The sequence below is a fragment of the Anomaloglossus baeobatrachus genome, chromosome 4, assembly GCF_048569485.1.
Source record: "Anomaloglossus baeobatrachus isolate aAnoBae1 chromosome 4, aAnoBae1.hap1, whole genome shotgun sequence".
Taxonomy (NCBI): Eukaryota; Metazoa; Chordata; class Amphibia; order Anura; family Aromobatidae; genus Anomaloglossus; species Anomaloglossus baeobatrachus.
In genome coordinates, this window is record NC_134356.1 from 128,392,499 (window position 1) to 128,415,470 (window position 22,972).

Consider the following 22,972-nt stretch of genomic DNA (forward strand, 5'->3'; position numbering starts at 1 on the left):
CGGCCAGGTGGCGGATAATAAAGCGGAACCGGGAGAAGAATAAAGACCAACGGGCCTGCCTTGGGTTCAGGCGTTGTGCTGTCTGGAGGTATGTGAGGTTTTTGTGGTCAGAAAATACCTCAAATGGATGCTTCGCACCCTCCAGGAGATGCCGCCATTCCTGGAATGCTAGTTTCATCGCCAGTAACTCCCTATCCCCTAGGGAGTAGTTCCTCTCGGCCGGAGAAAAGGTCTTGGAGAAAAAGAAACACGGATGTTTCCTTCCTCGTTCGTTTTTCTGGTACAGGACTGCACCTGCACCGACCGAAGAGGTGTCTACCTCCAGTAGGAAGGGTTTGGAGATGTCTGGACGATGAAGGATGGGAGCTCTGGAGAAGTGGGTTTTGAGAGTGTGAAATGCCTCTACCGTTTCCCGTGTCCATGCTTTGGGATTAGCGCCCTTGCGGGTAAGGGCAATGATGGGTGCTGCCACCGTCGAGAAGTTGGGAATGAACTGGCGATAATAATTGATAAACCCCAAGAATCGCTGGATCGCCTTCAGCGAGCGGGGCTCAGGCCAGTTCATCACTGTCTCCAACTTCCCCGGATCCATTGCTAACCCCTGACTGGACACTATGTACCCCAGGAACGGCAAGGATTCCTGTTCAAAAACGCACTTTTCCAGCTTAGCATATAACGAATGGGTGCGGAGCCTCTTAAGTACTCGGATGACATCCCTCCGATGGGTGGTAAGATCGGGGGAGAAGATAAGAATGTCATCCAGATATGCAACCACGGAAAGATACAAATCCCGGAAAATGTCATTCACAAAGTCTTGAAATACGGCAGGGGCATTGCAGAGTCCGAAGGGCATTACTAGATACTCGTAGTGACCGTCCCTGGTGTTAAAGGCGGTCTTCCACTCATCGCCCTTTCGGACTCGCACTAGATTATACGCCCCGCGTAGATCCAGCTTTGTGAAGACCTTTGCCCCCCGGAATCGATCAAATAGCTCAGTAATGAGGGGCAAAGGGTATTTGTTCTTGATTGTGATTGCATTTAATCCCCTGTAATCGATACAGGGGCGCAGATCCCCTTCCTTCTTCTGCACAAAAAAGAACCCTGCACCAGCCGGTGAAATAGACTTGCGAATGAACCCCTTCGCCAGGCTGTCCTGAATATATTTGGACATAGCCTCCGTCTCTGGAGCAGAGAGTGGATACACTCTGCCCCTGGGGTGCTCGGAGCCTGGCTTCAGGTCTATTCGGCAATCATATGGCCGGTGGGGAGGAAGAGTATCTGCGGCCCTTTTGGAAAAGACATCCCTGTAGGCCTCATAAGGTGTCGGTAAACCCGGCCCCTCAGTATTCCCTGAGGACCCAACCGACCTAATGGTAGCGGGTGGTTCGGTAGTCACGAGGTGCTCTCTACAGGATCCTGCCCAGGATGAGATCTCCCCTGTTGCCCAGTTGAGTATAGGAGCATGCTGTCTCAACCAGGGAAGGCCCAGTAGGATCTCATCCGTCCCCCCTGGAAGCACCAGGAAGGACACCTGCTCATGGTGTCCCGGAGGTACATCCATCCTGAGAGGGATGGTGATCTGGGTGATAGGATCGAGTAGTATGGACCCGTCGACTACCCGGACCCTGAGTGGCTTGGGCAACAGAACCAGGGGAACTGAGTATCGGGTTGCCAGGGAGGTCGAGATGAAATTGCCTTCAGCGCCTGAGTCCAAGCAAGCCAGGGCAGAGAAGAGAGTAGTGCCGAACTGCAACTGGGCGCTGATAGTCAACATAGAGGGAGAAGTAGCGTCTAGAGTCCCCCCTCTGATAGAAACTAGACGCTGTCTTTTCCCGACGGTTTGGGACATCGGGTAGCTATGTGTCCCCTCTGCCCACAGGAAAAGCAGATGACACAAGACCAAGAACCTGGGGCAGAGGAGACCACCTTGGACACCTCCATTGACTCCACGGAGTCGCCTACAGGACTGGCTGGGGGACCTGTCTGATGGAAGACGGGAGTCAGACGCTTTTTAGGCCGAGAAGACGTGGGTGCTGAAGAGACCTCGAGCCTTCGCTCCGCCTGGCGGATGTCTATGCGAGAGGCAACCTGAATCAAGGACTCTAAAGTGGCAGGCACCTCACGTGTGGCCAGTGCGTCTTTGACAAACCCTGCCAGGCCCTCCCAAAACACAGGGACAAGGACCTTATCCGGCCAGTCCAGCTCTGCGGCCAGTGTCCTAAAGTGTACAGCAAAGTCCCCGACTGAAGCAGACCCTTGCCGAAGTCGTAGGAGGCGCAGCGCGGAATCGTGGGTGACTTGAGGCCCGAGGAACACCATTCTCATGGCCCCAAGATAAGCTGCTAAGTTATTCACCACACGATCTCCGCGCTCCCACAACGGCGTGGACCACTTCAGCGCTCTCCCTGTGAGCAGGGACTAGACGAAGGCTACCTTCGCCTTTTCGGTAGCGTAAAGAGTCGCGGACAGCTCTAAGTAGGTGGTAACCTGGTTTATAAAACCACGGCACTCAGAGCTGTTGCCGCTAAAGCGCTCTGGAAGCGTAAGGCGAGGAGACCTTCCGCCCAATAGCACAGCCTGGGTAGCCGCCTGGGTGGCGACTGTCGTCAGAGTAGTCTTATCGGAGGAAGACTGCTCCACTGCTGCCAATCGTGACTCCAACTGCTGCACATAACGCAGCAACTGCTGCTGCTCTTCAGCCATAGCCAGACCTTTGGCGCGACCGTAATGTTACGAGGGGGACCCGGGGAAGCGTGCCAAGATGGGAAATGGACTGCTTCCGCCGGTCAAGGTCCACTGTGCGGTGTAAGGGACCGCCGCTATGGTGGGTGAAGAGTGAGCGGGTTGCTGCTAGCGATCGTCTGGAATGTCACAGACGATCTATGTACACCGATCTGCCCTAACCCGTGAGGGTTGTATGGCACAGATCTCACGGCTCGGTGTACCTGTTGCACGGGGAAGCACAGAGGTGCCCACGCACGTGTGCCAGTGGGAGTCACGAGAATATGGCACGAGGGTAGCACAGAGGTGCCCACGCACGTGTGCATTCAATAACCAGGTGAGTCCAATGGAGACTTGAGGAGCTCACCTGGGACAGGAACACGGCCTGTTGACGGGGGTACTGCCGGAGCAGCAAGGCAGGAACACGGCCTGCAAACGAGGTACTGCCGGAGCAGCAAGGGCCAAGCCCACAAGAGACAGTAATGCCTGAGCAGTGGCGTGGCAGCACGCTGCCAGACATCCAAACATAGAAGGACGGTCGCGCGCCACCATGATGGCAGGGGGAGCTTTTAAGGAGGTGCAGCTCCACCCGAGGGCAGGCGCGAGGCGGAGATGACGGACTTGACCCAATCAGGGTCCACGACGTCCCAGCCTGGCCAATCAGGATTCACCACGTCACCAGCCTTGTCATCAAGCCGTGTGACGTCAGTGAGCGAATCAGGACCCACCACGCATTGCACATGCTCACCCTCCTGCCTCTGGGAAATAGAGGCGGGATCCTCGGTCTCACAATGTGCAGAGATAACGGGAATCTCACTGCTTCCCTGAGCAGTAAACCTCTGCACATTGCGCAGCCTCGCAGACCTTCGGGGCCGCTGAGCAGGAGAGTCTGCGGCAGGCCAGGAATGGGAGACCGCTTCACTCCTTGTAACAGGAGAACCACTAGGTGTCACCCTTCTGCTGCCTCTCTGAGAAGGTATCTCCTGCACACTGCGCAGTCTGGCAGACCTTCGGCGCTGCTGAGCAGGAATGCTCGTGGCAGGCAAGGAATGGGAGACTGCCTCAGTCCTTGCCTCAGGAGAGCCACGAGATGTAACAGAGAACTATGAGAAATTCATTATAATAATTGGAGGGCTACTTTATACAAGGAGGACTATAGGGCTGCATTATAATATATGGAGGCCTATGTGGTGCAGTATAATACATGGAGAACTATGGGGTGAAATATAATACATAGAGAACTGTGAGAAATTCAAGATAATAATTGAAGGGCTACTTTATACATGGAGGATTATGGGGGTGCATTATAATATATGGAGGACTATGTGGTGCAGTATTATATATTGAGTACTATGGGGTGAATTATAATGCATGGAGAACTATGGGAAATGCATTATAATACATGGAGGACTATGGAAGTGTATTCTAATATATGAAGGGTTATGTGGGACCCTTTTATACTATTTGGAAGGCTAGGTGGGTGGCATTATTGTATTTCGAGAACTATATACAAGGGGGGACAAAGATACAAGCAGGGGATGGGAACGTTTTGTGCTGAGGGAAAAAGGCTCTTTTCCCTCAGCACCCAGCTTTCCCATGCTCTGCTATACATCTTCTCTCAGCACCCAGCTTTCCCATGCTCTGCTATACATCATGTCTCAGCTCCCAGCTTTCCCATGCTCTGATATGGGAAAGCTGGGTGCTGAGGGAAAGATGTATAGCAGAGCATGGGGAAGCAGTGTGCCGAGGACAAGATGGATATCAGAAAATAGGAAAGCTGGGTGCTGATAGAGGGATTTCAGATCATGGGAAATCTGGGTGCTGTGTGTAAGAGCCAAGTGTCAGCATCATTATCCTGTACCCCGAGTGTCAGTGTCATTATCCTGTACCCTAAATGTCGATGTACGTGGAGGGGGGGCCCAGGTCTGAACTTTGCACCGGGGCCCATCAAACTTTAGTTACGCCCCTGGGTGCATGGTACCAGAAGACATTTTAATTGATGAGCTAGATAAATTACATTTATTATTTGGAGCACAGAAGCGTAGCTGAGACCACCGAAGGGACGATCTGTATTTTCAGAAAGGCAAAGATCTAGCTCAGGTCTTAAATGTGTAAGATCCCGATATGTTGAGGGGAAGGAGAGCTCTTCATCTAAGATTGGAATGTTGTCATCCTGCCTTCCAGGTCGGCCACTCTATCGATTCTTTCTTTTTTCTTACTAGCGGCTTCTTGAATACAGAAACCTTTCAGGATTCCTTCATGTGCTCCCTAAAGGTAAATTGGACTGCTGATTCAAAGAGAAGTAATCAACAAGGTGGTTACTGAGCCTTTGGGAGATTTCTGGATAAGAAATTTTGGGAGATTTCTGGCCATTCAGTGCCAAGTTAAATGAGAGCGGACATGGACATGGAAGAACAATTCAACTGGATTGGAGATTGATCAGACTGAAGTGTAGTGAGAATAGAAATATTTATTATGTTTTGGTAATAACGCTTGATGGGACAAATACATTATCTATTCTAGTGAAAACCAAGTTACATGGGGAAAAATAGGTATAGTCTAACTGTATGATGTAATTCTCTCCATAAGCAAACCAGTGATGGAAAGAAAGATTGTTCCGGAGAGAGGCTGTGTCAACTGAAGCATGTTCTGTGACCAGGTGGAATAGATGGGAAAAGAAGGCAGACTGGTGAGAATTTAGCTGCCCTCGCTCGCGCTGGTGAGCTAAATGCTCAGGCGTGAGATTATGGCCGGCGCTGTGCATAACCACACCAGCGCCATCCTCGTACCTGCCCATAATCTCGCGCCTGCGCATTTAGCTCACCGGCAAGAGCGAGGGCAGCTATGTTTTCTGCTCTGCCTGCGATATGGCAGAGCGAACTGCGCAAGTGCGAGCCAACATAACTGCACAGGCGCGAGATTTAAAAATGCAACGAGGATGATGATGGAGGTGTCATCACATCAATCAAGACAGAAGGATGGCGATCAGTGGCAGGAGGGGGGACAGAAGCAGAAAATGAGCACGCCCATCTGGCCAACACAGTTAATTAGCATAACTAACGGCCAGGTTTTATAAAGTTATTTTTGGGGTCTGGAAGGGGAGTCAGGGCCAAGGTGCACCTTCATAGAATGCAGCCCAGGAGCTGCAGAAGGTGATTCTTTTAGTTTAATAGGGAAAAATCTGGAGACAGGTTCCCTTTAAGGAAATCTTCTAATTGATGTCTTAGGTGAGTGCCGAGATCTTCTTTGCATGTATTTGCTCCTTCCCTGTGCACCACAATTGAGGGTGGAATGCTGATCATTTGTTGGATTTATTTAAACAAATGCTACACCTTTGGTTTTGTTTGGAGCATTGGTAGTGTAAAAAAGTGGGTAGGAGGGGGACATGAATTTAAGGTGTGATGTTTTAGATGAATGTGTCTTTCAGAGACATATCATGTCAGCTTGTTGGGATCTGTAGTCAAAAAAACTTTTGTGGCCAATAATTAAATAAGAAGTGGCACTCACTGTGAATTACACAGATTTTGTTTGTGGGGCACTACATTTTATTCTAACACATAATGGTTTCAAGTTTGGTGACATGTGGTACATTCAAAAGAATGGCACCGCGATGGGGACCCCAATAGAATGCACATTACCTAAATTGTATTTTGCAGCGTTGAAAGAAGAATATGTGCATAATTTAAGTAACCCTTATTTTAAATTCATCAGATGTTTCTTCCATTATGTGGATGAAATCTTGGTGGTCTGGGCAGGCTCCGAAACAGATTTCAAGTCCTTTGTTACTTACCAAAATACTTTGATTTTTAATAAATATGATCTTTGCATCTCATTTTAGGGAATCTCAATTGCATGTCCTTTATGCACACTGGCATGCAAAAGTGTGGGCACCCCTGGTCAAAATTACTGTTATTGTTAACAGTTGAGTAAGTTAAAAATGATATTGTCTCTAAAAAGCATAAAATTAATATTAAAAATGACATATTTCCTTTGCATTTAGGCAAAAATAAAATATTTTTATCTTTTACATTTTTAAATTAACAAAAAAGGAAATTTGGCTGATGCAACAGTTTGGGCACCCTGCATGGTTAGTATCTAGTAGCCCACCTTTGGCAAGTATCACAGCTTGTAAACTTTTTTTTGTAGCTGGCCAAGAGTCTTTCAGTTCTTGTTTCAGTGAATTTCATACATTCTTCCTTGGAAAAGTCTTCAATTCTGTGAGATCCACTGGTTGTCTTGCATGCACTGCTCTTTGAGCTCTAGCCACAGATTTTCAATGATGTTCAGGTCAGTGGACTGTGAGAACCATTTGTAAAACCTCCAGATTGTGCCTTTTGAGGTGGTCTATTGCTATTGTAGGTTTTGACTTGTGTTTAGGATCATTATCCATTTGCAAAAGCCATCCTCTTTTCAATGTCAGCTCTTTTATTGATGGTGTTATACTCATATTTGCATCAATAATGTGTTCAAATTTCATTGAATCTATTGAATCTATCCTTGAAATGTTCTTTTCAAGAAATTCTGTCCCCTTTTGTCTCCACATGTTCCTTTGATCATTGTGGCCACACAGTTCTATTTTAACCTCATCGGTCCACATTATTTGTTTCCAAAATGCATGAGACTTATTTAGATGTTCTTTTGCATACTTCTGATGCTGAATTTTATGTTGATGATTCAGGAATGGTTTTATTCTGATGTCTCTTTCATGAAGGCCATATTTGTGCAGGTGTCTCTGAACAGTAAACAGTGTACCACAACTCCAGAGTCTGCTATATCTGCCTGAAGGTCCTTTGCAGTCAAGTGGGGATTCTGATTTGCCTCTCTAGCAATCCTATGAACAGCTCTCACAGAAATTTTGCTTGGTCTTCCAAACCTTATCTTGACCTCCGCTGTTCCTGTTAGCTGCCATTTCTTAATCACATTTTGAACTTAGGAAAGGACAACTTGAAAACACTTTTATATCTTCCTATAGCCTTCCACTGCTTCGTGGGCCAACACCATATTCAGTTTTAGAGTGCTGGACAGCTGCTTAGAAGAACACATGGCTGTTGTGTTTTAGCACAAGATTAGTAGAGGCTGGGTTATTATAAAGCTGGGAAAGTTGCATCACTTGGTCTTTCTTAACTATGATAGTGAACAAGCCATAGCCCTAACAGACTAATTAAGGCCCATTTTCCGTTTTGTATTTTTAAAATGTAAAAGATGAAAACAATTGTTTTTGCCTAAACTATAAAGGAAATGTGTCATCTATAATTTATTCCTTTTAGAGATCATTTAATCTTCAACTTGCTTAACTGTTCACAAGAACAGTAATTTTGACCAGGGGTGCCCAAACGTTTGCATGCTACTGTACATACAGAGATTGTGGAGGGTTTCATCCACACAAAAACGTTCAGAACAGAAGCGGTAACAAACTCTGTTCAACAATTTAATAGTGCACATCCATTTTAGGTGAGAAAACACTTCTTCTCAGCCACTTCTTACTACTTAAAAAATTAACAGTGAAAAAAGCGGCACAGGAATTGAAAGGCGAATTTAAGAAAAAAGGGTATCCTAATCACTTGCTAGATAATGCACTAAAAAGAGTGGTTAACATTAGCCAGACTGACATTTTACAATAAAGAAACAAAGATCAAGAAAAAGAAGCACAAAAGAAAACAAAATGATCTTTCAGGTACAGCGCTATAGATAATAATATCAGATCAGCTATTCTAAAATTTTGGCATTTTTTAAGTGGTGACTCGGACCTCCAGGAGGCCCATTAATTTCATATAGATGCGGAAAAAACATTAAAGATATAGTAAAAAAAATGGTTGAGAAGCCAAACCTGACTGGAAAAATCAATACCAAAAGACAATTTTAAATGCAATCAATGTTAATTTTGTAGTCAGCATATGATCAATAATCCTTTGAGGATTGAACAGCTCATGTAAAACATTGTATTACTTATAAAAATAAATATGTCGTTTGTGTGGTTTTTTGCCCTTGATATTTTTTTCATATAGGAAAAAACATGTCAATTGTGTACCAGGTTTAGAGCATCCACATTCAGGAGAAACTGGAAAAGGATCAGCTATTCTAATGAAACACATAGGAGAAGTCCATGCATCGATGCAGATGTTCTTAGGTTTGCAGGATTTAGAAGTAAGATTTCCAGAAAAGGATGGTGATCGACACAAAGCTGACATGATGTATCTTTAAAAGACTCATTTATCTAAAACATTGCACCCTAAATTCATGTCCCCCCCCTCCTGCCACTCCCTTCTTACTTTTTGGACATGTTTTCACTTTCTCCCTCATTGGAATCTAGAAGCAGAGCACCACACATTATTTGTTAGCCACAGAAGTTCGCTGCAGCATACAGTGCCTACAAGTAGTATTCAACCCCCTGCAGATTTAGCAGGTTTGATAAGATGCAAATAAGTTAGAGCCTGCAAACTTCAAACAAGAGCAGGATTTATTAACAGATGCATAAATCTTACAAACCAACAAGTTATGTTGCTTAGTTAAATTTTAATAAATTTGCAACATAAAAGTGTAGGTCAATTATTATTCAACCCCTAGGTTTAATATTTTGTGGAATAACCCTTGTTTGCAATTACAGCTAATAATCGTCTTTTATAAGACCTGATCAGGCCGGCACAGGTCTCTGGAGTTATCTTGGCCCACTCCTCCATTCAGATCTTCTCCAAGTTATCTAGGTTCTTTGGGTGTCTCATGTGGACTTTAATCTTGAGCTCCTTCCACAAGTTTTCAATTGGGTTAAGGTCAGGAGACTGACTAGGCCACTGCAACACCTTGATTTTTTCCCTCTTGAACCAGGCCTTGGTTTTCTTGGCTGTGTGCTTTGGGTCATTGTCTTGTTGGAAGATGAAATGACGACCCATCTTAAGATCCTTGATGGAGGAGTGGAGGTTCTTGGCCAAAATCTCCAGGTAGGCCGTGCTATCCATCTTCCCATGGATGCGGACCAGATGGCCAGGCCCCTTGGCTGAGAAACAGCCCCACAGCATGATGCTGCCACCACCATGCTTGACTGTAGGGATGGTATTCTTGGGGTCGTATGCAGTGCCATCCAGTCTCCAAACGTCTCATGTGTGGTTGGCACCAAAGATCTCGATCTTGGTCTCATCAGACCAGAGAACCTTGAACCAGTCTGTCTCAGAGTCCTCCAAGTGATCATGAGCAAACTGTAGACGAGCCTTGACATGACGCTTTGAAATTAAAGGTACTTATGGTATTGACTGAAACCAATGTCCCCACTGCCATGAGATCTTCCTGGAGCTCCTTCCTTGTTGTCCTTGGGTTAGCTTTGACTCTTCGGACAAGCCTGGCCTCGGCACGGGTGGAAACTTTCAAAGGCTGTCCAGGCCGTGGAAGGCTAACAGTAGTTCCATAAGCCTTCCACTTCTGGTTGATGCTCCCAACAGTGGAGACAGGTAGGCCCAACTCCTTGGAAAGGGTTTTGTACCCCTTGCCAGCCTTGTGACCCTCCACGATCTTGTCTCTGATGGCCTTGGAATGCTCCTTTGTCTTTCCCATGTTGACCAAGTATGTGTGCTGTTCACAAGTTTGGGGAGGGTCTTAATTAGTCAGAAAAGGCTGGAAAAAGAGATAATTAATCCAAACATGTGAAGCTCATTGTTCTTTGTGCCTGAAATACTTCTTAATACTTTAGGGGAACCAAACAGAATTCTGGTGAATTGAGGGATTGAATAATAAATGACACTCTGAATAAACTTTTCACAATTTAAAAAAAAAAAAAAAGAAATAACATTCTTTTTTGCTGCAGTGCATTTCACACTTCCAGGCTGATCTACAGTCCAAATGTCACAATGCCAAGTTAATTCCGAATGTGTAAACCTGCTAAATCTGCAGGGGGTTGAATACTACTTTTAGGCACTGTATATCGCGCTGATTTGATTAAAATATAGTGGCCAGGTATTTCTTTTTTATCTTGGGAAATGCTTTGGTGCCATTGTGTGGAGAATTAAGACCCCGCACATTGTTGGATAAAATGGTTAACCGCATGTTACTTGAGGCGTGTAGTTCACAATTATGGAGCTAGTTCAGGTGAGGTAATCCATTTTACATCCTCTTGGGTAGAAAAAAGGGTAAAGGGTGACACATAAAACAATTGAACTAGGAATTGCAATGTAAATGAAACAGGGAAAGAGGAAGGGGGTGAGGCGTGGCAAATAAAGGAAATGGCTGAGCACAGTGTGTAGTGGGAACACTGAGAGGTCATATCTTTACTGAGAAAAGCAACACAATGATAATAGTGGTTGTGGGGAAAATATGATGGGGTGAGGGCAGGCTGAGTTTGTTAGTTGACTCCATGGGTGATATTTAACGATCTAGAGAGTAGCTAGGAGTAAATTCAATCTCCCATTCTAGAAGCCAAAGATGTTAGGTGATATAATAAGGAAGTTAGCTTACCCACAGAGGAAACCAACACATGAATCATTTAGTAGAATGTCTAGCAGTAAATGCAAAGGAACTCAATCAGGGTTCTACAACTTTAAAAAGAGTGACACCATAGCTAAAAGAGTTAAGGGACATAATAAAAGCAAAAGTTATAATAAAATCGTAGTTGTAGATATGACAATGAACTGAAAGGCACAATAAGTGTTTAGATAGGGGGATAACTCACTGCAGATAGGTCACTTATCTATCCTGAAGGTCCAGTAAAATGAAGATTAGTTGCACAATGTTCAAGGTGGAACATTCAGGTCACGAGATTTGGCTTTACGATCCTTGGTACCTTGTGGGAAAAATGAGGTTGGATTCTTGCTCCAGGAGGCGTAGTTTAGTAAGACAACGTTTAGCATCTTCAGGCGAGAAGACTCTGTGGACCAAGTCTAGATGAGAGATATGTTTTCAGAACAAAGGCCTTCCAGGTATGGTTTCATGGCCCATTTTTGGCAATGTTTGTGAGAGCCAAATCCAGAAAGAGCTCATAGGAATGGCCTTGGAACTTCAGAGGTGAGGAATGGCCTTGCAACTTCAGAGGTGAGGCATTCTATGTGGCCAGTGAAAGCTGCTCTTTTGTCTCATAGAAGTGAAGCTTGTGGATAATGTCATGGGGAGGGCCATTCATTTTACGCTTGCTCAGGGCTCTGGAGAGATACTTGAGAGTAGTTATTGGAAAAGTGCAGTTGTGTTAGATTGGAGGTCTGTTTTAGTTGTGGGCAGCCTTCTCTTATGGATGTTTCATCTGCGGGCTCGATTTTCTAAATCTTCTAGCTTGTTGTTGAAGGAACTGATTTCCTCAACAAGAAGTTCCATATCTTTTCTATGGGTGAAGAGAGTTTAACAAAGAAACAAGAAAGTTCAGAATTTATATCAGCTCACAACTCCTAGAAAAGTGTTGCTGCAGTCCGTGCATGGACAGTCCAGTCCGGCTTACTGGCTTGACAAAAGGTGTACAAAACTTTGGATTTCTACTACCAAGAGTGCTGGAAATTTTCTTCTTTTTTTGTAGAGCTTATGAAGAGAGTTTAAGCAGTAGAATCCATTTCGTCTTTTAGATCAAAGGTTATAGATTCCAGTTCTTTGGATAGCTCTTTGGTCAGTTTGTCTGACATTTTGAATAATTGTGAGTGCAGAAATAATTGGAACTGTGAAAGTAGAGCTGCTTAGTCCAATTGGAGGTTGGAGGAGTTTCTTATTGTGATTGCTGAGATCATTTCTGGGTCTTCCCCATTTGCTGAAAAGGAGCAGATGGACTCAGCTGGTGAGTATGTGACGGCTTGGCCTATCAGGTCGTCACAGGGTATTGTGCTGTCTGCCCTTCTGCACAGTATCCATCCTCCTTGGTTAGGATCCTGGTCCTTTGGTGTTGCTAACAGCTTAGCCAATCAAAATCCTAGGAACACTTCCCACTTTAACCTACCAGACACACCATTGGGGGGCCTGAAGGGAATAGGGCCGCCCACATGGGGGGTTGGTGAAGGGAGAGTGAGGAAAGTGACAGTTTGAGCTGGAGTTGAGCAGAGGAGTGGAAGAGCTAAAGTGACTCTCTGAAAGGGAGAGGTCACGGAGGAGAGCTCCTGTGTACTAGGTGGCAGACGTTGGTCTGGGCCTGGTAGGAGCTGGAACCCCGGTCGCAGGGGACAGTGTCAGGGAGCACGGACTGCCGAGGAGGGCAGCCGGCGGCCTTGAGCTATCACCGGGCTGGGGCCAGGGCACGACGGGGTACGTGGACCTCAGGCCGGAAATTCGCTTCACGCGTTCCGGTAATTTCCCCGACGGGGGTGAAGACTTCAAGTATCATCCCCAGCGCGCTCCAAAATCGAGGTACTAGCGCACCGATGGGATAGGACTTTCCCACTACAGTCCAAAGAAATCCTACGCGTGAACCCTGAGAGGAAGCTCACTTCTTTAGCCATACGGGTGAGCAGGACCCGAAGAGTTTTATACCCACGGGTCCAACAGAGACGAAGGTGCCAAGTACAGGGCCACAGGCTAACAGCAACACCAAGAGCACGGACCCAGGCGTGCTCCCTACAAGCTGCAGTGGTGCTCAGATTTCTGGTTTACAAGCTGTCGGTGTAGTTATTCCGGGACTGAGTGAGTACATTGAAAACCCCTGTTCCTATCCCCAACGGTACCCAAATACCATCCCAGCATTAACGGGCCCTGGGAAAGAAACCCCTTACCCACAGAGGGGATAAACATCAGGCTGCCACACCATCGTCACCGGGCTCCCCAACGGCAGCGGTGGTCCCTCATATTACTACGCACCATGGGTGGCGTCACGAACTTTCCATAAAACCCCTGTACATATCTCCCCCCTTTTTAATCGAGTGTCCGCGCGACCCCCGGGTCCGGAGAGCCCTCGAGCCACCGCGGATCCAGATCCGAGCAACAGCAGCAGCCCGGCTGCTGCCACGGGTGCGGTACAAGCACAGTCCGGGGTATATAGTGATCCTGAGATTAGTTAAAGACTGACTCCTGAGGTTAGAGTTTGCAGAGGAAGCTTTGCGATGCCTCGGCATTCTTAAATAGTTACATAGTTACATAAGTTGAAAAAAGACCTAGATGCATCTATTTCAACCCTCCTTTACCAGTTATACTGCATCTAGAAGAAAATGCTTAGAAATGGCTTCTTTCTAGTAGTCCTTCCAGAGCAGAGGTTATAAGCTGAATGTGACAGAGCTCATCAACTACATGAACATTCAGTGAGTTTGTATTTGCCATCTCTCTGTAGGAATAGATACCTGGAAGCAAGTCAGTAAAGGTCAGAATATACATTTTCTGTATGCAAATTGGTATAATTTATTTATCTGCCAGGACGTCGCACAAGTACGTGGGTTAAGCTAAACTGGGAAGTTATAAATTATAAAATAAATATATGTCACCACCATGCAGCTTCCACAATGCTATGGATGATGGAAGAAAAAAAGCTAAAAAAAATTAGCCTGAGCATTAGTTGGTATTTATGCAATGGGAGCAATTCTGTATTTTTTGTACTCTGTTAAGATGGGGTCTGGTCCCTTCCTCTAAGCTAGGCATTTATTTTCATAGCTTCCCATGGGCAGGTGGCTGCTGTCAGAGCAATGTGCTTTATTGTCCTTATTCACATTAATATCACTGACGCAAGGTAAGGAATTAATACTAGAGTAGGGTTGTCCTGATTAGGTACACCTGTCGCAGTGGGATGGCTCTTATGTTTTTTTGATCAAACAGTGTTAACCAAATATCTTATGTTATTTAAACATACTACTACTATTTGATTATTTATTATATGGTATATGCTCATTTTGTGGTTTTTTTTTCTTGGGTTTTGTTGGTGAGGGAAGAGCGCTGCTAGCAAGTTGGGTCGAGGTGTGAAAATAACAACGATGTAGATAAATATATAACACAACTGTCACAGTAGATGATCGGCAAAGTAATATACCGTAGATGTAATTGTAATTGAAAAACAGCAATAAAGCGCATAGTGCACTCAATATACAATATGAGTTATCAAAAGTATAGAGCACAGGTAATAAATAGTAAAAAAGATCAACTCACAATACAGTATCCAACAAAAAAGTGCACACAAGAGCAATAACACCTCAAAGTAAAGAAGTAGCTGCTGACATTACTAGCACTAATAATACCAAACTTGTTATATCAAACAGTAAGTGACCTGATTAATGAAATTAATAATGGTGAACACAGGCCCGATGCCTCCATACATATCAGCATCTACATACAATTACTGCTGCATGGCAGACTGTTTTTCTTAGTGTTACATGTGTGCTACATAGTTACATAGGTTGAAAAAAGACCTCGGTCCATCTAGTTCAACCTTCCTCCACCAATTATACATTTTGTCACTAAATCATTTATAACCGACAATGTTGTGTGCGCTGAGGAAATCATCCAGCCCTTTTTTTAAAAGCTGTTATAGTATCAGCAATTACTACCTCTTGTGTTAGGGCATTCCACAGTCTGACTGCTGTAACTGTAAAGAACCCTTTCCTATTTAGCTGCCGGAATCACTTTTCTTCCACTCGCAGTGAGTGCCCCCTGGTCCTTAGTATTGTCTTTGGAAGGAATAAGTCATGTGTCAAGAGTGCTTTTCACGCTACGACATCGCTAACGATATATCGTCGGGGTCACGGTGTTTGTGACGCACATCCAGCGTCGTTAGCGACATCGCAGCGTGTGACAGCTAGGAGCGACGATCAACAATTGCAAAAAAACGGCAAAAATCATTGATCGTTGACATGTGGCTCCTTTTCATAATATCGTTGGTGGTGCATGCCGCTGGTTGTTCATCGTTCCTGCGGCACCACACATCACTGTGTGTGACACTGCAGGAATGACGAACATCTCCTTACCTCCGTCCACTGGAAAAGGAAGGAGGTGGGCGGCATGTTCCAGCCGCTCATCTCCTTCCCGCATCTTCTATTAGGCGGTTATTTTGTGACGTCACTGTGACGCCGAACGCACCTCCCCCTTGAAGGAGGGATTGTTCGGCAGCAACAGCGACGTCGCAGAACAGGTATGTGCGTGTGATGCTGCCGTAGCAATATTGTTCGCTACGGCAGCGATGACCACATGTCGCTCGAACGACGGGGGCGGGTGGTATCGCTCGCAACATCGCTAGCAATCGCTAGCGATGTTGCAGCATGTAAAGCACCCTTTAGTTCTTTGTATTAGCCACACATGTATTTATACATATAAATGAGATCTCCTCAGAGACGTCTTTTTTGTAGGCTAAACAAATCTAACTTTTATACACCCTAAAATCTTGTTTGGTTTTGCAGCTGCTGCTTCACATTGAGTGCTGCTGCTCAGCTTACTTGTAATCAGAATACCCAAGTCCTTCTGCTGTTCTGTAGTCCCGAGTTTACTTCCATTTAATATATACGCAGCTATAGGATTACTCCATCCTAGGTGGATTACTTTACATTTATCAGCATTAAATCTCATTTGCCAAGTGTTTGCCCATTCCGACATCTTATCCAGATTTTTTTGTAATACTGTACTATCAAGGTCAGTTTTTAATATCCTACATAGTTTGGTGTCGCCAGCAAAGACTATAGGGTGCTTTACACGCTGCGACATCGCTAACGATATATCGTCGGGGTCACGTAGTTAGTGACGCACATCTGGCGCCGTTAGTGACATCGCAGTCTGTGACACCAATGAATGACGATCAACGAGCGCAAAAACGTGAAAAATCGTTGCTCGTTGACACGTCATTCATTTCCTTAATATCGTTGCTGCTGCAGGTCCGATGTTGTTCGTCGTTCCTGCGGCAGCACACCTCGCTATGTGTGACACCGCAGGAGCGACGAACATCTCCTTACCTGCGTCCACCAGCAATGAGGAAGGAAGGAGAAGGACGGCATGTTCCGGCCGCTCATCTCCGCCCCTCCTCTGCTATTGGCCGGCCGCATAGTGACACCGCAGTGACGTCGCTATGACGCCGAACGCACATCCCCCTTGAAGGAGGGATTGTTCGGCGGTCACACCGAAGCCGCTGTAAAGGTATGTGCGTGTGACGCTGCCGTAGCGATAATGTTCACTACGGCAGCGATCACCAAATGTCGCACAAATGACGGGGGCAGGTGCTATCGCGCATGATATCGCTATCTATCGCTAGCGATGTCGCAGCGTGTAAAGTACCCTTGACACTTTACTATCAATCCCATCCACAAGTTCATTAACCCCTTAACGACCGCGGGCCGTAAAATTACGTAAAATTACCGGTCGGCTGGCGGCAGCATGCCGCGATCGGCACACATCTCAGCTGATTTTCACAGCTGAGATGTGTGCCTAACGATTCTGCTCGTGCCGTTTAACCCCTTAAATGGCGCTGTCAATATGTGACAGCGCCATTATAAGCGCGATCGCGGTAAACTATTACTTACCGCCCGATAACGGAAGTCACGTGACGCGATCACGTGACTTCCGTTAGTTGTCATGGTAGCACAGGGTCATGTGATGACTCCTGAACTACACATGAATTGCTTTCACTTTCGCTGTGCCAGCGGCACAGCAAAAGAGAAAGAGAGCGTTTCTGCTGTTTACAGCTGTATAGCTGTGATCAGCAGAATCAGCAGATCAGCAGATAGTGCAGAGCGATCGGAATACTGATCGCAATAGCCCCCTAGGGGGACTTGTAAAATAAAAAAAAAAAGTTAAAAAAAAGTTTTAAAAAATAAAAAAAAAAAAAAAACCCTAAAAGTTCAAATCACCCCCCATTCGCCCCATTGAAAATTAAAGGGTTAAAAAGAAAAAAATATACACACATTTCGCCGCGTTCAGAAACGCCCGATCTATCAAAATATAAAATCAATTAATCTGATCAGTATACGGTGTAGCGTCAAAAAAATTCCAAACGCCAAAACGACGTTTTTTTGTTGCCACAACTTTTGCGCAAAATGCTATAAGAGGCGATCAAAACGTAGCATCTGCGCAAAAATGGTACCGTTAAAAACGTCAGCTCGAGACGCAAAAAATAAGCCGTCACTGAGCCATAGATCCCAAAAAATGAGAACGCTACGGGTCACGGAATATGACGTAAAACGTGCGCCACTTTTTTCGGTCAAACTTCCAATTTTTTTTTTAACCCCTTATATAAAAGTAAACCTATATATACAACTATAAACCTATATATGTTTGGTGTCTTTTGCAATTTTTCTGCATTTGGAATTTTTTTGCCATTTTCCAGTACACTATATGGTAAAACTTATGGTTTCATTTAAAAGTACAGCTCGTTCCGTAAAAAATGAGCCCTCATATGACCATATTGACTGTTACGTCTCTCAGAAAAAGAATGACGAAAAAAAAAACGGAACGCGAAAAATCGGCCGGTCGTGAAGGGGTTAATAAAGAGATTAAAAAGAATCGGTCCATAGCCCATTTACAGAATGTACCATTTATGACTACTCTTTGTTTCCTATGTTTTAGCCAGTTTCTTACCAATCTGCTTAGAGTTTCTCCTAGTCCTTGCTTTCTCAGTTGTTTTTAGGGAAAGCCAACACCTGTAAGGACGTGCATTATTATATTATTCTGTTTGCTGAGATTTAAAGCGGCAAGCTCCAAAAACATTAAGAGAAATGATAATATCCTTGTTTTATTTTTATTTTGTTTTAGTAAATGTCTCATTTTATATTGTTCAAAATGCTTGTTAACAAAGAAAATGTTCAATAAAAACTATTTAGAAAAAAAAGCCAAAAGATTAAGGGAAATTTATCAGATTTACTTTATTGGAAAATAAGAGGAGATGCTAATAGCACAAAATACCATTGTAGATTTATCAAAAGTAGTGGCAGGTATGTGGATCCATTAATTAATTAAAAGCATTTAAAAAAATATGACCTAGGATGTTATAAGATCTACATTTACCTGTCAGTAGTTTTGATAAACTTATAACATTGTAAATGTATTGGTAGTGGTAAGAGCTATTGGCGGAGACAGACAGAAAAAGGCCACTGTGCAAAAATGGTTTATTTACAGTCCAACACGTCTGCCTGTGACAGAAGCTTTTGAGGTGGCAGTTTCCTTAGGGTACTTTTACACTTGCGTTCAGCGTAGTCCGTCACTATGGAGAATAGCGCAGTCCGTTAACGCACTGCGCTATTCTCCATAGACTTGTATGGACGACGCACTGTAACGCAAGTGTCAGCGTTGCATCCGCTGGACGACACAGCGTTGTTCATTTTGACGCTGCGCCGGGCGGGAGGAACGCAGCATGTAACTTTTTTTGAGCAGCACAATTCGTAGGATTTCACTGCGCATGCTCTCTCTGGCTCCCTGCACCTGTAACCAAGGTAAATATCGGGTAACCAAGCAAAGTGCTTTGCCGATATTTACCCTCGCTACGTGTGCAGGGAGCCCGACACTTCCCCGCTTTGTTCCGCCCCCTCCCGCACTTCACTCCGCATGTATGTATACACACACACACACACACATAGATATACATACACACACGCACACTCACCTGTCCTCAGCGCCATGGCCCGCTCGGCTCCACCCACTTCGCACTCCGCCCCCGCACACATTCTAGGTGGCCGAACGATCAGCTGAGCGCCCGGCCACCGGCATGTAAGAGCGCTCAGCTGAGCGCCCGGCCGCCAGCATGTGAGAGCGCTCAGCTGAGGGCACGGGAGCCGGCTATTGAGAGCGATAAGCTGATCGTTCACAATAGTCTGCTGCCGGTAAAACTGTAGAGAAGAAAAAAAAAAAAAAGCTTTCCGTTGTTTTGTACGATCCGTAGCATCCGTTGTGCCACCATATGCAACGCATCCATTGCATCCGTCACACAACGCAATGCTACGGAAGCAGTTCAACGCAAGTGTGAAAGTAGCCTTACCCACCTCCTGTGCCCCTATGGGCTGCTCAGGCTGCACCAATGATATGGCCTATTCTGGTAACAGGAATTGAGCTTTGGGTCTTAGAAGTCTGCACTCCAAAAACAAATGGGATTTTCTAACACATACCTATGGATTGTCAGCAGATCAATGGTGGGTGAATTTTCTCTTCAAGTCATTCTTTTATTTTATTCTAATCTCATTCTTTATTGCGTCTAAGGCATCCAATATCATGAATCAAATTGAATCCTCTAAATAATAAAATTACTGAAGACCTTACAATCAATCCTTAAGCATCTGTAGGTGTGTGTTTCTCTCTCCATGGCTGCGGAGTGGGTGGGCTCCTCAAGGTGTCATCTGTCAGATGTTTCCCCCTTTCCTGACAGGAAGAGATATCCTGCACCGCATCCTCCTTGAATGGACAAATTTAGGGGATATAAAAGGGTACACTTTACTTTTATTTCTCCAAATAGATTCTACTGTATATTATCAACATTTTAAGTTTGTGATTTGATTACATTAACCGTTTGGTTCCTAAGAAAACATCCCAGTCGCCCCCAAGGTGAAAGGACTATATGTATATACTATACTTATATAACCTCATCCATCTGGCAGATCTAATTACTTGTTTACTGCCCCTTTAAGAGGAAAAGTTCATCTTATATTGGCTACATCTTTTTGTGGTAGTGTTATTGTTTGTCCCGGGCTCACATTTATGATCTCTTCTCTTTCATTTTGCAGAGTTTGCCATTTCAATACTTGAGAAGATGCAGGCACAGGAAATTTTGCGGAGTTTGAGGCTACCAGAGTTTGACGAATTCAGCCAGTTTTTCCGAAGTGTGCCAGCTGCCACATTAGTTGGATTAGGTGCCTTTGCTGCAGTAATTGCATACTGGTTCGCGAGTCGACCCAAAGCTGTTAAGCCGCCATGCAACCTCCTACTGCAGTCAGAAGAAGTAGAGGTAATAAATGTAAATATGTAAATATCAATGGAATTGTGCAGTATACTAGAATAATTGAATTTAAGAGTTTTCCGATCCAATGTCAAACCTTAAACTGAATAAAACACACAAATGGGGAATGAATAGTTGTGAAACTATCTATTATTATAGTTCCAGTGTATGATAACATTCTGGTTTACTGTCAGAAGCTGGGAATCTGAACAAACCTAATATCAATTACAGATACAATATATCCACAATGTGTGAGCTAAATACATCGATCACACAAACCATTCCTGTATTCTGCTACAATTTATCATTGAACGTAAGATATATTGGCCTGTAATCCAGACTATGTAACTCAATTAGTGAGTAATAATATGACACAATGTGACTGTGGGATAGCAAGGGACAAGGGGATCTGTAGCACCCAGGGATATGGGGTACTCGGTTCCGGGCAGAGTCTCTATTGGGGATGTCATGTGGTGGCCGTTACCCGATTCCGTGCCCTTGGCCTTTTTGTAATGGGGATATTTACAGGGGATTATTGAATAAAGTTTATACGTGACACGACTTGCGGTGTTGCGGCTAGGTATAGGGAGCCGCCGCTGCAAAATGTCTCTACTGGGGCTGATGGTATTAGCAGCTAGTATAGTAATCCCTCTGCAAGTAGGGTATTGCCCCAGCGGGTGTATGGTGCGGTGGGCGTTGGAAGAAGGAGTCCAGACAGGTATTCAGTGCAATTGGTTTACTCACTTTAGATGTTAACTGGTTGCCTGAGGCCAGCTGGTTTCACCTCCAGGTCCCCTTCGTCCCAGTGCCAGTTTGGTTCCCTGGTATCTTCTTCCCCTGCACCTGTCTCTGGTAAGTGGGTCCCCGTGGTATGTAATACTGGGGGTCCCCAGTCTGTGGTTTGTCCACTTCTGTCCGCCTGATGGTAGCGTGAACCCTGTGGGGATGGAGTCTCTGGTCCTGTCCCCGGTTCTCCCTTTGCTACTGAGTCATCGGATTCTTTAGGGTCAGCAAGGTCCTTGATGGTTCCCTTTAATGTGCAGGTGTTAACAGGTCGTCTTGAAGCTCTTTCCTGTTCTAGGGTCCTGTAACCCATCGGTGCGTAGTTCTGGGAGTACTCCACCGGCAACTACCTCTCCCGGGTACCAGGTCACCGTCAACCCGAGTCAGGGAGTCATTTCTCTTCCACCTTTACAACCTCTGATGTCACTACTCAACTCTAGACTGACTACTCTCCACAGTCTGCCCCTCCCACCTGGTCAACTAGTGGACGGGAGTGGCTCCACCTCTAGGTGGCCATCCATCGTCCCACCCTAGGTACCATTGTATGGGGGATTGTTGGGAAAACTGTGATTACCTGGGTTTTTGGTGTTACCGGTACTGGGGTTCTGGGTCCCTAAGGGGGTAGGCCCTGCATCCTGGTGGCAATGCAGAACCTTGTAGCACCCTGATGACTTCAGGGGCACTACAGATCCTATGTTGTCTCTCATGCTAGGGGACCCTAGACTATCACTGTCACCTGGATTACTCATAATGGTGTAGATGCTGAAGTCCCGTGCCTTACTATAATACTGAGTAGAGCTAATCTGTTCCCCCCTCCCCCAAGGAAGGAAAGGGCAGTTTTGTGATAGATAAACAAAAAAGACAAACACGGATACCAGAAATTCAGTCACACTGCAGAAATAAACAGAAATAAACTAAAGAGAAAAACAAGTGATGTAAGGCATCAACAAAAGGACAACAAGAGTTAACACCACAACCACTAACAACAATAATATAACAAGCACCAATAAGCCTGGATGAATCCACCTCTCCAGGTCAGTATAGACAAACTATAACTGACACTAATGCAAGTGTCAAGCCAGCATGTATAAGAGGTGAGTGACTATGACTGGCTTTCCCATAGCATGTGACTAAAAGAGATTAACAAGCAGCCCAGCAGAGATTAACTCTTGCTAGCTTGCCTATGAAATACAAGTCTGTGAGCAGACACCCAAGTCTTCCTGCGTTGATCACAGATATCAGAGAAATTAGCAGGCAGAGTGCAAGAATTGAAGTTCCACAGATCCTGATGCTGCCATGACAGTTGGCAATGCTTGCAAAAACATCTTTGTGACAGAATATTTCCATTCACTGTCATATGGTAGAAATTTTTGAAATGATGATGAAATCAATTGGAAAAAATACAGAACTAGATAATTACTATTTAACACTCACTGAGAATGATTAATTATAGGTAACGACAATCCTATAAGAAGGTTGCCCACCTTGTTGGGCAAAATTTATTCTTACTTAAATGCATGTATCTGGGTTTTATTAAAATTGTTGTACCATTTGACTCCTAAATGCTACGATCGCTATTGATCGCAGCATTTAGGGGGTTAAACTTCCCTGAGCAGTGCATGCACTGCTCCTGGCAGTGATAAGCGGCTCTCAGCTATAACATAAGCTGCAGACCTGGCAGCGATCACGATGGCATGG

At 45.0% G+C, this 22,972-nt stretch overlaps 1 protein-coding gene across 3 annotated transcripts in view; it reads left to right on the forward strand.

Annotated features, from left to right (window-relative positions):
* The window catches only part of ACSL6 (acyl-CoA synthetase long chain family member 6), a 439,484-nt gene that overhangs the window by 195,862 nt on the left and 220,650 nt on the right, over positions 1-22,972 (forward strand). For all 3 annotated transcript variants that reach the window (XM_075344540.1, XM_075344541.1, XM_075344539.1), the window contains one exon: positions 20,280-20,500. In XM_075344540.1, the coding sequence (XP_075200655.1) occupies positions 20,280-20,500 (221 nt within the window). Of the gene's footprint in view, positions 1-20,279; positions 20,501-22,972 lie in introns of those variants that run through there.